At 51.8% G+C, this 17,276-nt stretch overlaps 1 protein-coding gene across 1 annotated transcript in view; it reads left to right on the top strand.

The window, feature by feature from the left end:
* The window catches only part of LOC144931400 (lipoxygenase homology domain-containing protein 1-like), a gene marked incomplete at its 3' end in the record, with an annotated part of 78,989 nt that overhangs the window by 7,150 nt on the left and 54,563 nt on the right, over positions 1-17,276 (top strand). The window contains exons 2-3 of the mRNA XM_078855206.1: positions 14,789-14,988; positions 15,781-16,013. Coding sequence (XP_078711332.1) covers positions 14,800-14,988; positions 15,781-16,013 — 422 coding nt within the window. The remainder of the gene's footprint in view (positions 1-14,788; positions 14,989-15,780; positions 16,014-17,276) is intronic.

Raw genomic sequence — 17,276 nt, 5'->3', positions numbered from 1 at the left:
CTACAAGGTGGACTCTTATGGAATAAGGTACCATGCCATAAAAAAAATCTGTTTTTTTTTATGAATGGCTTATGACGCTTTGTTTTTATGTAAATTACCAACTTGTGCATAAAGTGTCTGGAACAGAAATTCTACCGGACGTTTAATCTATTTAAAAAACTCAACACATTCATCGTTAACGCTGCCCTCAAAGGAAAATGCGTGAAATCGACAACGTCTCTGTGCTCTGAAGTAGCGAAACGTCACCGATTGCACTGGTCGACAATGTTTTAGACGTCGTCTGCTTCAGAAATTAAATGTGCTGTTTATTATGGATTTTGATGTGCTGAATTCAAATATGGCCATTACAACAACTGATTGGCTACTGTTCCCAAGATATTTAAGTTTTAACATTTACGTCTTTGTATATTGTGTACATAGAGTTTTACTCATAAACTGTAAACCTAGGTCTTTGCATGTGTTTATGGTTGCTTTACATGATAACACATTGCCTGTCCTGTTCATTTAACACTTTAAAAATCAACAAAAGGGTTATATAAATAAAATGTATTATGAAATAAAAGGCAAAAAACTATTATGTTTTTAAAGTGCATAGTTTAGTTTTTATTCAGTGTCTACTCGGCGCTTTTTGGCTTGTTTCTTGTATTTATTAAATGGAGCATGTCTTGTCACTGTCCAGCAATAGTCTGCAAGCATTGATGGGCTCCATTTGCCCTGAGAGCGTTTCTCCGATGACATCGCTCGCCATGCTCGTCGCTCACTGCTCCGCAGTTTGGTGGGAAAAAATCTAGATGAGAGTGAAAATAATGTGTCTTCAGTGACATGTTGCAACCAAGGCTTTTGTATGCCTTGAGGAGGTTTTCCACCAACTCCCTTATTATTTCTGAGAAAATTTGTTGCCACTAACTGGAAGGCTTTCCATGCCGTCTTTTCCTTGGCGAAGAAGTTCACGAATCTGAAGACCAACAAAGACATCTTCCTTTATCTAAGCTTCACTTAACCTTGGAAATTTTCCACGGAGGTACTTTAAAGCTGCTTGTGTTTTGTCCTTGGCTTTGACAAAGTTCTTCATCACACCCACGGAAGTTACCCCGTTGTGTTAGAATTAAATAAAAATGCGCTGCCTCCAAGTCTAAGAGTGCGATTCAGTTGAACCCACTACAACTGGCGTCAGAAGTGGCCAAACGTTTTTAGTGAGATAGGCCAAGTTAGGTAATGCTTACGCGACACAGACAACCTACCAGGACGTTGTTGGACGACGAAAACGACGAGGGTATTATTCCCCAGACAACCCCAGGGATGGCGACCCTGGAAAAAGGGAGTGAGGCGCTGCCGGTGGAGCAGCGGCGATGGCTCGCCGCCGGCAGAGAGAGGGCGCCGATCGTTCCGTGCCCGCCTCGCTGAACTTCTCGAAGCCGTGGCCGCGATGGTCGCCGAATTCGCCCATGAGGAGCCGGCGGAGGAGGAGAGAGCACCGGAGCTGTGCGGAGCCGAGTCCTCCGTCGCTGCTTCCCGCCAGCGGGAAAACTCCATTGCGCAGTCGCGCACGCGGCCGACATTTTGTTCACTGAGTGGGACAGAGAGCCCGCCAAATCTGAAAGCACATCAAGTTCGCCTGTCGAGATCCATCCCTCAGGTGACGTCTACCATTTGTAAAGGAATTCACGGCCGCATGAGGCGACTGGGTGGCCTTCAAGCGTCGCTTCCAGATGAATTGTGATTTGGCAGGATGGACGGAGGCAGAGGCGCTGAGATCGCTACCCGCCACTCTTGATGACGACGCTTTAGCGGCGTTCTGCGCCATTCCGCCGACAGAGAGGGCCACGCTTCCGCAAGCCTTTGCCCAAATGGCGGCATTTTATGGCTCACCGTCGAATGTTCACCACAAGTTCGCTGCGCGGAGGAGGGGGGAGGCCGAGACGCCCCTCGCCTTCCGCAGCATGCTGTTGGCGTTGGCAAAGGCTGCCTTCCCAAAGATGGACCACGCTGGAGTTGACTCGCTGGTCCTCGAAAGGTTGCTGATGAGGATGATTTATCTTCCCTCAAAGTTGTAAGGTGCATCCAGGCGCACCTGCTTTTGTAACAGCATACGGGGTTGGTGGCGTGTACTGCACATCTTGAGACACGTGATACACCCGAAGACGTGGAGCCCGTCCAAGCCTGAGCTTCGGCCCAAGGCGGAGGCTGGCGGGGGGACGGCATGGTCTGACGCGATGGACAACACCGGCGGCGGGAGACCTTTTCTCGTCCAGGGAGCGGCTCCGTCATGTGCTACAACTGCGGCCTGCCGGGACACGTCTCGTTGGGTTGCCGCGCTACACGATGATGCCTCCCTGGACCGCCGCCATCATCCGCCCGACCGTCCTCAACTCCACTAGGTCCCAAGGCGAGTCGCGACACACCACACGCTCGGCCTTTGCATCCACCTCACTTATCACGTTCGGAGGGTTTTCATTCCCGTCGTGTGTCGGGGTGTGACGGTTCGGATTTCACAGGGGTTGGCTAGCCACTCTGACTGGATCAGTGGTCGGAGTTGGCTTATAGGGTAGTTGCTGCGGCTGCGGGTTTGTCCGCTGTTATCGGTATGATACAGGGAATAGAAATTAGGATGCTCGTCGATACCGGTGCGTCTGCGACCATTTCTGAATTAATTTATAACATCTTGCCCTGAAAGTGTCATACCCTGTGCCCCGTCGGGGTTTCATGCTTTGCTGAAAATGGCGGCTCATTGGGCATTATTGGACAAATAACGGCAGAAGTGTGTATTGGAGATATCACATTTATGGGACCAGTTCTTGTTTAGAGGGCCCTTGGCGTTCCCTGCTTGTTTGGGACTGATTTCCTGGGGAAGATGCCCCTGAAAATTCTAATATATGGGGGATGTGTCGAATTATCATCAGGCCACCGGTTGGCCATTTTACCTTCACATACGGCCTACGCTACGGTACAAATGATTGCTAGCAAAACCGTAACGATTCCTCCCGGGGCACAAATGTTAGTGCCCTTGCGGTTGCGAAAGCCACTTGAACAGGAATCTTTCTGGGGCCCTCAAACAATGCCGTTCGTGGGTTGATGTTCGTTGGGGTCCAGGAACCGTTCATTCAGGTCCTCAATGCGGGGTTGGATACGTCAGTTATACAGCAAGGCACAGTGCTAGCCCACATGTCGCCCACACTTCGTGAGGGGAACATCATTGGTGGAGTGGGAGCCGCGTTGGTTACGGAGCCGCAGCGGCATTCCGATGAGAAGTGGATGGATGCGCTCTGCTCTGCAAACCCAGAATTGTCCGAGACTCAGAGGAAGGAGTTGCGGGCGCTTTTGCGGGAATTCTCCGACATGTTTAGCAAGGAAAATTCTACATCGGCCGCACTACCCTTTTGAGTCACCACATCGATACGGGCAACGCCGCCGCCATCTGGCAGAACCCCTATCGGCTGAGCCCCAAAGAGAAGGACCACGTAAAGTTGGCAGTTAATGAGATGTTGGCCGCCAATATTATCTCACCGTCCAATAGTCCATGGGGGGCCCCGATCATTCTTGTTAAGAAGCAGGACGCTTGTTTCTCGGGCTCGGGGCACTGTAAGGCAGCTGCCGAGGCCTTGCCCCTTCCCCTTGTGGCATCGGTGGAGGTTGACACCCCCGAAAATCCCGACAGCCCCGATGCGCGTAATGCAGCTATTAGCCTGCACCATGCTGAGTGCGGACGCCTCCAGGTGGAGGACGCTTCCCTGTTGACGTTGTGACACCGTGTCAAGGATGCGAAAGGGGGAGAGGATCGACGTGAGGTAGCCTCTGTTATTCTCATAGGCGGCTTGCTGATGCGCTGGAACGGGGGGTTACGCCGTTACAACATTGTCGTATCCACTGCCCTGCGGGGTAAAATAATTTGGGCAGTGCATGAGCGACTGCTGCACCTGGGTGTGCACAAGACACTGGCCACACTCAAACTCTACTTCTTCTGGCCCGGTATGGCGGAGGATGTCGCTAACGTGTTGAAGGGGTGCGTGCAGTGCGCTCGGCGGAAACCACCATCTAAACCTTGTTGTCCACCTTTGCATTCCATTCGGGTCTCCCGAATACATGAGCTGGTCGCTCTTGATGTCCTCGGCCCATTTCCAACCACTCCCTGCCGGAATAAGTATTTACTAGTGGGCTTTGAATATTTTTCACGATGGCCGACGGCTATGTGCTGGACAAGGGGCACCTAAGCGTCTCCTGACCGATCATGGTAAAAACGTTTCTTCTAAATTGTTACGGGAGGTGTGTGATTTTTTGGGAACAAATAAAGTACGAACGTCGCCCTACCACCCCAAAGGTTGCACAGGGCTCTGACCTCCATGTTAAGCCATCAGGTCAGTGAGTCCCAGGGTGACTGGGACTTGCATATCCCCAGAGTCCTTGCTGCCTATAGAATGGCCCCTCACGCGTCCACCGGCTACTCGCCATTTTTTGTAATGTACAGGAGGGAACATGACCCCCCGATTTGATGTCCAATTGAAAACCGAGCTAAACAGGGCTAAGTAAAAAATTTCGGAGCCCATGCACGTTGCCCTTCAGAGACTTTTGGAAGCGCGCGAGGCTTCCAGGGAAAATTTTAATTCACGCCAATTGGCAAATGAGCGGCTGAGGGGTCTCTGCCTTTCGGGACATAAGTGGACTCCAGGTGACAGGGCGTGGCTGCACTGCTCTCAGGTACCGGTGGGAATGTCGCCCAAATTGTATGAGCCTTGGAGAGGGCCGGTTGACGTGATTCGGGCCGTCAGGCCTCAGTGCGTTCAAATTCGCTGGGGTCGACGGAATTGGTTCGTTCACCCTTTCCGCCTCAAACCTTTTATTGCGCCGTGTGAATTAATCTAATCTCCAGTACACAAGGGCCGAGTATCAGGTGTGTCAGGCGAACTGGGGCGTGCACCCGCTGAGGTTGGTGTGATCTCGCCCTCAGGTTCCGAGCATTTAACTTCCTCCAAGCCGCAGCCTGCGCCGTCTGCAGGAGCTCCAGGGGTGGAGTGCCCGTCTTCCCGGTCGACTGCTCTTCGTGAGGAGCCGGGCTCGTCGGAATATTTTCAAATTCCTCCCGTGACCCCCAGGGAGCTTACGAGAATATCAGCCGAGTCCCGAGAGGGATCGTGGTTGTCCGTCCCGGGGAAGAAACCCTTCATCTACAATCTCCGTTCTACAAGTCTTCCAGCACGTGGACTCGGGCAGTATGTTGTTGGTCCCGGGTCCGTTGTTAATAGTTACAGTGGTACCCCGGAGATCGAACTTAATTCGTTCCAGAAGGCCATTCGAACACCGATTTGTTTGAACACCGAATTAATTTTCTCCATAAGAATTAATGTAAATGACATTAATTGGTTCCAGACACAAGAAATCTCTCATTATAAAGCATTTTACACGAAGTTTACAGTAATTACATGCATTAAATCATCCGAAAAAAACAAGAAACAAAAATAAATGAAATAAATTAATAAGTATATGGAATAAATTAACGTTGAACTTCACTTTACCTGTAGTAAGGACAGATGATGGCTTGAGTGGAAGGTGGTAAGGAGCAGGAGGTGGTAAAACCTTTGTCTGGGCAAGCGTCATGCACGCTGGCCATACGCGTCTCAGCCGTACAGGTTCTTTCAAGTTGCGATTGCCCATTCGACCTCCGAATTTAGTTCGGTTTCCGGGGCAAAAAATGTTCGGAAATATCGTTCGAACACCGATTTGTTCGAGTTCTGGTGCGTTCAATCTCCGAGGTTCTACTGTACTCAGTATCCAGTGTAGTTAGCCAGGTGGTCACCACCCTAGATTGTTGTCTTGTGAAAGGGGAAGTTACACGGTTGTGTTGGAACTAAATAAAATGCGCTGCCTCCAAGTCTAAGAGTGCGACTCAGTTGAACCCACAACACCTGCGTCTGGCTGGATGGGTGTCACAGTGGTTGGAGAGCTGGAATCAACAGTATGGCAGTTGTAAGTTTAAATCTAGGAAGGAGTTTATGCAGCCTATAATTATCATCATCGTCACCCCCCTGTGCTTTGTATAATAAATTCCGCTTTGTGGGAAGTCAAGAACGGTCACCCTATGGATTTTCTTTGCCTCGATATAGGAATTGAGTTTTGGCCACAGGCCTCTACATCACGTGTCTCTCTCCCCTCTTTTTGGGCCCCCCTTGCCACCTTGTCCGGTCACGTGCCCCCTCGGGGTCACCCAGACTGTCCTCACTCGACCTCTCTCTCACTGTCACCAGGACTATACCCCTTAGGGCCCGCAAACATGGCATACCCACTTTGGTGCCCTAGAGAGGCCCAAGACACACAGCTTCACTCTTGTGACGGTAGCTGGCGCTAAACGCCATAGTGACTCCACTTATGTCACTACATTACCCCCCCCTCCCCCTTTTAAAACACAGCCGTCCCGGCTGATACATATACCCCTAATAACAACAACAGCAACAGTTAACAACAACAAAAAATGTAGCCTCCCAAAATTTTCTGTGTAACAACAACAAAAAACAACTGTACGAGCAAAAATACAATAAATACAAAATGTACAATATATACAATTTCCGCGAAGGGGAGGGAGAGAGAGAAGAAAAAATGTTAGCTATGTACAAGGGCTGACTCGACCTCCAGGCAGCAAGCACAATCCCACTCCCGTATGTGTGTCACTACCCGTGAGCACAAGAAGAGCCAGGATCAGCCAATGACCCATACAGCTTTCGAGTGTGATCACAACCAGATGGCATCAGGACAATTTGCCTGTTGAACGAGGGTCACTTAAAGCGGGCAGTTTTTGAGCAGGTCCTCGTCGCCGGACCCCGAGGCGGGGTGAGGGTGGGCTTCCCGGGGGTCCCTGGGACAGGCAGAAGATGGGCTTATGCGCGCGGCCCCTCCTGAGAAGAAGAAGGAAGTCCGGCAAAAGGAGGAGTGGATGACGGCCTCTCTTCTCTCAATCCACATCCGGTCGGTGCAACCGGCTGCTCCAAGGGCTCTAGGTGCTGGTATCCTGCGGACGGAGAACTAGAAATCCCCTGAGGAGCAACCTCCGCGGACACACACCCCAGCTTGTCGGGCACACCCGACACACAGCCCCTGGGTAGTGGAGATGAAGGGATCCCGTCCGGCGGAAAAAATTGTTTCAGTCACGACGGATGAACAAACCAACGCCTGCGACCGAACTGGATCCGTACACTTTGTGGACATGTAACTTCTATAATTTCCACCGGGCCTCACCAAGGATTATACAATTTGGGGGATGGACCCACTGGGACTTGGGGGCAGTGAAGCCAAGCCATATCTCCTGGTGACCATTTAGTTCCCGATTTCCGGAGCCCAACTAGCCATTCGTTTGCAGCTTTCCGCAAGGCCGAATTCCCTCGAAGCTTCCCTTGCTTTTGATAACCGCTTGGGGCTAGGCATTTTCTTATTACTCTTCTCCGGGTTCAATTGAACCTAAATTTGTGGATCCTGCTCCCTCCTGTATGTAAGAAAAAACTGCAAGAAGCCGGTGGAGGTGTGAGGGGGCAATCAGTACGCCGCGAGAACACCTGGGACGTGCAGGTCCCAGTCAGATTGGTCCTCATTGACCTGCTGACATAGCATGGATGTCAGGGTCCTGTGCAGACGTTCCACCATGCCATCAGTCTTTGGGTGACAGGGCGAGGTGCGAACCTTCTTGGTGCCCAACAGATCGCATACCTCCTTTAGTAATTTAGAGGAAAATTTTTGCCTTGGTCCGTAAGAAGGCGTTCCGTGGCCCCCTCATCCAAAACGTAACCATGGAGAAATGCGTTAGTAATCGTAGCAGCCGACTGGTCCGGCACCGGCCAGGCCATTGGCCACCGAGATAGATACTCAACACCTACCAAAAAATATGTATTACCCCGCGGGGTGGTAGGAAACGGGCCGAGCATGTCGAGAGCGACAAGTTCGTTCACATGGGACATGCTGACTGATTTTATAGGGGGACAAGCCATTTTTGGCGAAAGTTTCTGACGAGCGCATTCCGTGCATCCTTATAAAATATTATGGACGTCTCCTGCCATCCCGGGCCAGAAGAAGTTAAGTCGGACACCAAGATGCATCACTCGCTCATGCGTCGCCTATATTACTTTGCCCCGCAAAACGGTGGGCACAACGATGTTATATTTCCGCAATTCCCCGTCCCACCTCATCAATAGACACCCACTAAGGATCACCGTAGACAATGCTCGTTGGCCCCCACCCTCCTCGAAGTTGTTATTTTAAATAAGGAGGCATCCTCCTCCTGGAGTCGCCCCCATTTCATGTGGGTGTGGCCGATTGTGTTGTCCCATATGTTAGCAGTGTCTGTGTGTGCAACATCCGCTGCAGCCACAACAGTGCGAGACGGTCCCGTAGCAGCGGGCTTGCAACGCCGTGCCCCTTTAATGCATGCACACTGATCACTTGGTGGCAGTCGTGATAGTGCGTCAGCGTTTACATGGCAAACCCCCTTTCTATATGAGACCACAAAGGAGTAGTTCTGAAGGAGTTCTAGAGAGTTGGCCGGATGGCTGTTTGAGCCACATGATCCGAGCATAACTCAAACATCATTCCATAGAGGTATGGACGGTATTGCTGGATGAAGTGAACGATAGCCAGCAACTCACGCAGTAGCACTGCTCCACCGGGGACAGAACTCTACTCCCATACGCAACCACACACTCCACTCCGTTTACAACCTGGGATAACACGACGCCAATCCCAGTGTTACTGGTGTCGATATCCAGGATTAAGGGCAAAGAAAAATCAGGGTACCGGAGGGGAGGTGCGTTGACCAGGCCATCTCGCTGTGCGGCAAATGCAGCCTCCTCCACCCATCCAAATTTTTGTCCCTTCACCATGAGGACATGGATAAGCTTTGCGATTGTGGTGAACCCAGGTACAAAACGTCGATAATAGGAGACGAACCTGACAAAACTATGCACTTCACCCACCGACTTGGAGGTTGGAAATGTGCGCATGCATGCAGTTCTATCCGGATCCTTCGATATTCCGGATTCGCTGACAATGTGCCCTAGTTACCGGACAGATCTTTGCAGAAAATTACATTTCTGCGGCTTAAATTTGAGTTCCGCATTCCGCATTTTAAGAAAAACCGCACACAACCTCTGTAGGTGGTCTTCGAATATACGGCCGAAAACATGACGTCGTCGAGGTAAATCGGACAAGTGTCCCATTGGAGCCCCGCCAACACCAACTCCATGAGCCTCTGGAACGTGGCACGGGCCGAGTGAAGTCCCATCGGGAGCCGGTTAAATTCGAATAACCCTTGGGGTGTGCGGAACGCAGTCTTAGGTTTAGAACTGCTGTCCAAGGGCAACTGCCAGAACCCCAACAACAAATCAAGGGTGGAGAAGAAACATGCCCCTGACAAAGCATCCATAGAGTCATCCATCTGTGGGAGCGGGTACGTGTCAGTCACGGAGACTTTGTTGAGTTTGTGAAAATCGACGCAAAACCTCAGACTCCCATCCTGTTTTTTAACAAGCATGATGTCAGCGGCCAACATCTCGTCGACCGCGTGACACACGTGGTCTTTCTCCTTGGGACTTAATCTGTATGGGTTTTGGCGAACGGGGGCGGCGTTCTCCGTATGAATGTGGTGACATAACAGCGGCGTGCAGCCAATATCGTATTTAGTTTTACTAAATACGTCTGAAAATTCCTTCAAAAGTGCACACAACTCGAGCCTCTGTGCCTTGGATGGCGGCGTCGTGAAGGGGCTCCCTCGTCGAGCACGGCATCCCATCAAGACGTGTCCGGGCAGGTCGCACCTGAAGCAGACGACCGGGTCGTCCCTTTGGCGAGGGAAGGTCTCCTTCATCCGGTCTCGGCCACCTTGTCGTCTCGCATCGCCCATCTTCCACTTTGCACCATCCAGTGTAGCGTAGGCTTGCAGAAGCTCCATGTCTTCGGGTGCACCTTCGCCCTCGGAAGGTCCGGTACATGCGGTCACGGTCGCACATAGCTAGATGTTGAAATGTGCCTGGAGGCACCGTGCGACTTTGAGTGAGGACAAGTCTTCCGTGGCTGGTATGACGATTTTCAATTCTTGGGCCAGCAGCAACATTCTTTCGAGGACCGGGGAATCCCTTCCGACGTGGTCTATCCCGGGGTACGCAGATTTCGCCAGTGCCATGAGCACGCTGCGGAAGGCGAGTGGCCTCTTGGCCTCCCCCCGCCTTCGCGTGGTGAACTTCTGGCACTTGTTGGACGGCGGTGCAAAAATTGCCGCCATCTGTGCGAGGGCTTGAGGCAGTCTCGACTTGTCTTCGGACAAGATGGCATCAAATGCTGCCAAGGTGTCGTCGTCGAGTGCTTTGGGAAGCGCCCGCAGCGCCTCCACCTCCATCTACCCCGCAAGATCGCAGGCGGCGTAGCGTCGTCGAAACGCCTCCCAGTTGCCACCCACAGACTTTTGAAAATGTGGGTATTTATCTCAATGATCCCGTATTTTCCCATGGCTAGTTGTACGTGGCTCTGTCTAGATCTAAATAGCCTCAGCAGATCAAAGTTTTAATCAAGGATAGCCATTGCAATTGCATGAGCCACAGTCCTATACCTCGCCCATTTCCCCTCGTCAACAGGAGGAGTGGGGGATGATGCCATCCCCAGCCGTAAGCGATGATGAAATTCTCGCTTGCAACTTTAATCAGCTAGCTGAGACCATGCCACTAAGGGTTTGAATGGGGTGCTGGGTGTACACCCACCACCGGAGTGGAAGAATGGCAGGCGCATCTCACAGATGACAAGTCGATGGTCAGTGGACAGATCAGCTCCACGGTAGGTCCTGGTGTCAAGGACATAGGCCCACATCCACTGTTCCGTCACTATGTAGTCCAGCAGATGTTCTTCCTTGGACCAGGCATGCATCCATGATGTTGTGTGGATGCGCCGATGCCGGAACAGCATGTTGGTAATTATAAGCCCATGGGCTGCACAAAAATCTAGCAGCCTCCTACCGTTGTTATTGAGCTGATCTGGCCCATGTCTTCCAATCACTCCAGCCCAGGTGCTAGCATCCTGACCAACTCGGGCATTGAAGTCACCCAACAAGATGACTCTATCCCAAGGGGTCACTTTAGCCAGCACCTGTGACAGGAGGTCATAGAAGGCATCTAACTCATCGGCCTTGCCTGCATCCCTCCACGGATGTTCATCTTCGGTGTGGGATAAGTAACCACGACCACCACTCCACGCCTCTGGTTGATGGGAAGGCGAGCCTAAATTAATCTGGGGCTTACAGCTTCCCACACCTCACCGCCACGCTCCTATGCCCCCTTCATTCTTTTGTTCAGAAGAAGAGCCACTTCTTGTTGTTTGGCAGTCTCCTGCCCCGAGTAGAGGACTGTCCACCCCTCAAGGTGGCAGGAGCCAGAGCCGGTCCACCGGACCTCCTGAATACCAGAGATCCAGGCGGTACAGGTCCAGCTCCTGACAGAGGAGTGGCAGCCTCTCCTCCGCAGTGAGCGTTCGATCATTCCACGTGGCCATCCGTAGTGGCTTTTTGTTCTTTCTGGAGGAGCCCCGAGGGTAAGGATTCAGTCTCCTGGCTCCGCCAACTGGGGTTTGGCCAGGAGACGTCATAGACGCCTGTACCCCCGGGGCCTCCGGCACAAGCTTAATCATTTTTTTACCTCGTAGTTTAGTGGTAGTTGATTGAAGGTAAAGGGGTTACCTGCCCCCAGCACCCGTCCAGAGCTCCCATATGGCCGCTGTGGGGGTTACAAACGCCATGAAGGGAAAGGCCAATCTAAATTGGTCCTCCCCCACAGCACTGCCCACCACAACGTTGCCGTCTGCCACCACGAGGAGATAGGGGATTGTTTTTGCCGGACAAAGACCCCCAATATAACCTTAACAAATTGTATGGGCAAGTGCTGTTAGCGAGCACCTATAAAGGCCGGCATGGCACACGAGGGGATGGTCGGCCAGCACCACGCCCGGCCGCCTTTGTCTCCCTAGTGGCAATGTATTACACATCGCACCAGGTACTAATTTGAGGCTGAGTCGACCTAGGGGAGGCCCAGGACCGGTTCAAATAATCGTCACTGGTGTTGGCCGTGAGCTGGAATCGAACCTGTGTCGCCAGGTTCGTAGCGCAGCGCGCTAACCGCTCCACGACTGCTCCCCACTCTCCCCACACACGCTCACACAAACACACATGGCACACATTTTGTCCACTGGGCCCAATCGAGAGGAAATGCGCGCAGCTGCGGGGGGACAGCCATGTCCAACGGGGGATTTTTTTGACAAATCCGATTATGGGATTAGGTAATCAGATTTCGGGATTGAAAGCAGGAATCTGCTTATGGATAGGGACATACATATGGAGGGGGCAGTTGTGCAGGACCTTACTGACAAACTCATTACCACACACCGTTTGAGTGGCCGCGGATTAGCGGTGGGACAGCCACCGCACAGTCGCTTCCAAACGAGGTTCACGGACCTAATTTCAAACTTCACGACTCTCAACAACCCTTGCTCATGATGGGACCTCCCTTGCCAGTATCAAAATATAAGAATGGGTTTTGCCGTTTCTGGCAATAAAATAGGTGTTGAGATGTTAAAACACTAAATAGAAACCTTTTGCAAGTGCATTGTCTTTGTGCCGTTCGTCTTTTGGCGTCCTCTGGTCTAACACTGTTTGAGACTAGGCTCTGAAGAAAGCTGTCTCTAGTGTGGACCAATCAGTTTCAAAGGCAATGCATATACTACCAGAGCACGTTTTTTTGTTTGCATGTTCGCCACAAAGTATGTGTGATTAATGTAGACAATACATGATTCCTTCCAAAAGATTTCTGTTTGGTGTTTTAACATCTTAACACCTGTTTTATTGCCAGAAAGGGTAAAACCTATTCTTATAAACCCTTACCCAGTCGCCTCTTCTTGGGGGGGAGCAAGACCCCATTGGTAGTGGATTTAAAAGAAGTGCGGAAGGAAGGAAGGTTAATTGATCTTAGTAAAAGCCATTTGATTGCTTTGATTGTGATGTCTGGATATATGTATGTGTGCTTTCGTGGTTACTGGCTTTTCACAATCATTAAGGACCTTCATGATGGTGGGCAGCCACGTGGCCGGGAGTCAGAGCTATGTTCACCTTGGGTATGGCAGGGATGTCCTCTGGCTCCTACATTATTTGACATTTTTTTTACCATGTAGTTCGAGAAGCTTTCCATGGCTGTACCAGAGGAATTTCCATCTGGTACAGATACAGTGGGAGGCTGAGCGATACCTGGGTGCTGTCAAGGAATGGCTGTCTATTGGTCAAAATTTGTATGTATGCTGATGATCTGGCTATTTTATGGCATGAACTTCTCCACCTCCTCAACTCCCCATGAGTGATAAAGCAGTTGTGGGGAGAGTGAAGAAGTTTCCATTCCTGGGCAGTGTGCTTATATGGTCTCACTCAGAATGCGTAACACTGTGTGGAAACCTGGTCTTCTTAGCCACAGTTACTCCCTCCCTGCTCGATGCTTGCGAAACGTAGACCCTGCCAATAAACAAATCTGTGCCGGTTTTTAACATTCAAGCTGGCTTGCCTAAGGTCCATCTTGGATTGAATAAGGCTGGATTGTGTGAGAAGCTCACAGGTCCTTGAAAGAGTGGACTTGCCAAAAACTGGTACCAACGGTGCAGTGGCGGCTCCTGCAAAATCTCTCAGGGGGGGCAAATGTCTGGATGATTGATAAGGATAAGGTCCACCCATGCAATGGATAAATTAACAGCTTAAGCATGTAAAGGCAACTTCACTTCTTTAATATTAATGAAAAATAAAGTGACTCTTACAATACATCTTGTTTGTTTCTATACTCACTATTAAAACAAACCACTCAAGTTTATTTTATTAAAGATTCCACCAGGTGGCGACAAATTATATTGTTGGATGAAACGTGCTTACGTATGATGACGTAAGCACGTATGATGACGTAAGCACGTTAGGGCGAGCCCTCCCGGAAGCCATAGAGAATGCATTGCAGCGCCCCCGTTCGAAAAAAAACATCTTTGAATGTAAGTCTATGGGACCACTCGGGGCGATTCTCAGCTGGAGGGAAATCGCCCAAAAAGAGGCGGTACTCCACAGAACGTAGCATGACGCTGATTGGACTATATCTAGAGGCACAGTGACGGCTAGCGTGACTCTGTGGTTGAATGACATTGGTGGTGCGTCGCCCAATCGCCCTAATGAAGAAACCGCCCCTGCAACGGTGTCAAGATCAGATTCTGTGGAGTAGGTTCGTGCAGGACGCTACTGGGCAGTTGGAGGCAGTTGCCCTCCAACAACAACAGAGGGCAGAGGAGCGACGCTCGCAACAACAATGAGCGGAGCGCCGGGCGGATAAAACGCAGCAATTTGGCAGAGTAGGGGGCACAGCTGGTGTATCTGCCAGTCATCTCAGTCAGTTTAACACGTAGACTTTTGGGACCATATCCATAACAGAGGTTTTTGGGTTATATTGCGCAAATATAAATGTGTCGTTAAACCCGTCACCACCCATCACACAGCCAATTAGTAACGTTTGTCACGTAAACAAAAAAAATCGTTACTAGTTCAGCACACCGGTGTGCTAGAGAGTAAACTCACAACATTTACATCTCAGTCAATGAACCCATAACACCTGGGTCTGTCCCGCGACCTCCTGTCAGCAAGCCTTCGACTCTTCACGTGGTCTCAAAGTGCACCTAGCCTGGCACAAGCACCGTGGTGACGTCACCGCCACTCAGTGGCGAACGGTGCCTTCTACGTGGATTTATTCGCGCGCGTGTGTGTGTGCAGCGCTCGCCCCCATGCAGTCGGAGCAGATGAACGGCACGCCATCGAGCGAGCAGTCGCGCGCTCTCACGCATCCCCCGGACGGCACCCTCGCGCACTATCTGGGCGTGCGCCACGCGGGAGCCTCCGCCCTGGCCGAGCCCATCACCGCCAAGAGGGTCTACTTCTACAAGAGCGGCGACCCGCAGTTCGGCGGCCTCAAGGTACGCGACGATAACCGCTGTCGATGGGCGCGCGCGGGGTGCGTTTCGCGGAGGCTTGGCCTGGGGTCGATGGGTCACGACGTCTGGAGGGGAAATTCGATGGCTTGGCAACGGCCGTTCCCTCAGCGCAAGGCTTTAAGCAAAGGCGGCTGTGTTGTACAGGCGGGTATAGCTGCAATGGCAAGTGAGATGAGATTCGGGGTGGACAGATTTCACCCCGTGGGTATAGCCTGTATGGGCGACTAAAGTGAGCACCTGTGCTCTTTTGAACAACTTGAGGTCAGGTGAATACAGTCCTCCCTTAGCTAGCTGTGAGCGGATTACCTATGTTTGTGGACAAATAAATTAAACATCTTTACGCACTGCGTTATTTTTTTCTCACTCTCATAGAGGGTCTGCGATTTGGTGCTCACGTGACTGAAAACACATTGGCAATTAAATTATTTATTTAATACAACGCTGGAGGTGAGCGATAACAATCGGTGAGATGAAAAACAAGAGGTAGAGATGAGACACCCGGAGACAATACGTGAACACTCGCGGTCGCACGCACAGCTGTTATGAGGTCACGACCCCCATGTGACATCCAAACTTCTGTGCACGAGACACTTGGACCTCGAGGCCTTGCAGGACGCCACTCGCCTCGCCGGCGCTTGCCCGTTTCACTGGACATCTGTGCAAAAGAGCTTCATAGTTCATCGGAATCCTCCAGCCTAAATAAAGATTCCGATTCTCATTATTCCGGCGGCCCGCCTGCTGGCGGCATCAAATTCTCTCTTTCCCCCGCGGCAGGTGGCCATCAACAACCGCACGTTCAAGACGTTCGATGCGCTGCTGGACAACCTGTCGCGGCGCATGCCGCTGCCTTTCGGCGTGCGCACCGTGAGCACGCCGCGCGGCCTCCACGCGGTGCGCGACCTCGAGCAGCTCGAGGACGGCAAGGCCTACGTCTGCTCCGACCGCCGCCGTGCCAAGCCCCTGGACCTGGAGCAGGCCTCGCGCCGCCCCCAGCCCTGGAGGTCGAGGTTCGTGTGGAGAGACCCTCGCTTTGTACTCGTTCGGATTCGGTTTTCGGTTCGCGAGTCGTGGACGTCTGAGCGTCAGGCTCGGCCGGAGGGGGGAAAAAAGACGAAGCTCGGGCCCCACGCCTGAGCGGTCGGTTCGCGCGACCAAAGTCGCTCTTCGAATTGCGCGGCTCGGTCGCAGCCCGCGGCCGCTTTGTCCGCATCCCGGTGGATAGTTGGATATGAAACGTCGTGTTCAGGAATGTGACGGCCGATCGCAGTTCGCACGCGTGTCACGTGATAATCGCCGAGCGAGATCGACGCGTGAAAGTCGAGCAACTTGTCGTGCAACTCTTGATTTGTTCTCCGTGCCAATATTGGCATCAATAAAGTCGTGCATCAGCGCACATCACGGCAGAACGGGAATGGTACAGGGGGCATTCAGCAATAGGAATGAAAAAATAAACCCGTCACGCCCTCAGCGGCTAACACCGACTGAGCAGAGTAAATTGGAACCGCGCGCAAAATAAAGTGCAACCGTGCTCAACGAATAGCATGAGAAAGGTGAGTCGTCAATACAAATTAACAAAATAAATAACAAGTAAAGAAACAGGTTTATTTGAAAATTTATATTTTATGGGAAAGCAAGTCTGAATAGGTGTGTCTTGCTTCTGGTTTGCAGAGTGGCGTTGTGCAACTGATCACTCAGATATCATAATATTAACGACACCTCAATATTAACGACACCCCAATATTAACAATACCCTAATATTAATGCCACCCTAATATTAACGACACTTCGAACATTAACAATACCCGAATACTAACAACACCTAAATATTAACCTTTCCCTATGCCCCGTCCCTGCAGCCGCCGCCCCCTGACGAGCAGCAGCAGCCGCCGCCAGGCTTTGCGTCTGCTCCGGCGGCAGGAGATGGGAGGGGGAGCGGAGGAGCCGGGGTTGGCGCGCGCCACCCCGCGCCGTCTCACCCTGGTGCGCAACGGCGATGCGACGGGGCCACGCTACGCCCTGCTGCTGTCACGCCGTTCCGCCTCCAGCGGCCTCGCCGGGCTGCTCGCCGATGCCTCCCAGATCATGGGCTTCAGCGTGGCACGGCTCTACACCACCGATGGGCGCAAGGTGATGAGCGCGTGCTTGTGTGCGCATGTGTCCGTGTGTAGGTGTGTGTTGTGACAGTGCGGCGGTTAGTACATTGCGCTACCCACCCCCTCGTGTGCCGTGCTGGCCTTCATAGGTGCACGCTAAGAGCACTTGCCCCACAT

The sequence above is a fragment of the Lampetra fluviatilis genome, chromosome 4 (genome assembly GCF_964198595.1).
Source record: "Lampetra fluviatilis chromosome 4, kcLamFluv1.1, whole genome shotgun sequence".
NCBI classification, from domain to species: Eukaryota; Metazoa; Chordata; class Hyperoartia; order Petromyzontiformes; family Petromyzontidae; genus Lampetra; species Lampetra fluviatilis.
The sequence above is the reverse complement of the archived record's forward strand: the minus strand, read 5'-3'. Positions and strand labels throughout refer to the sequence as shown.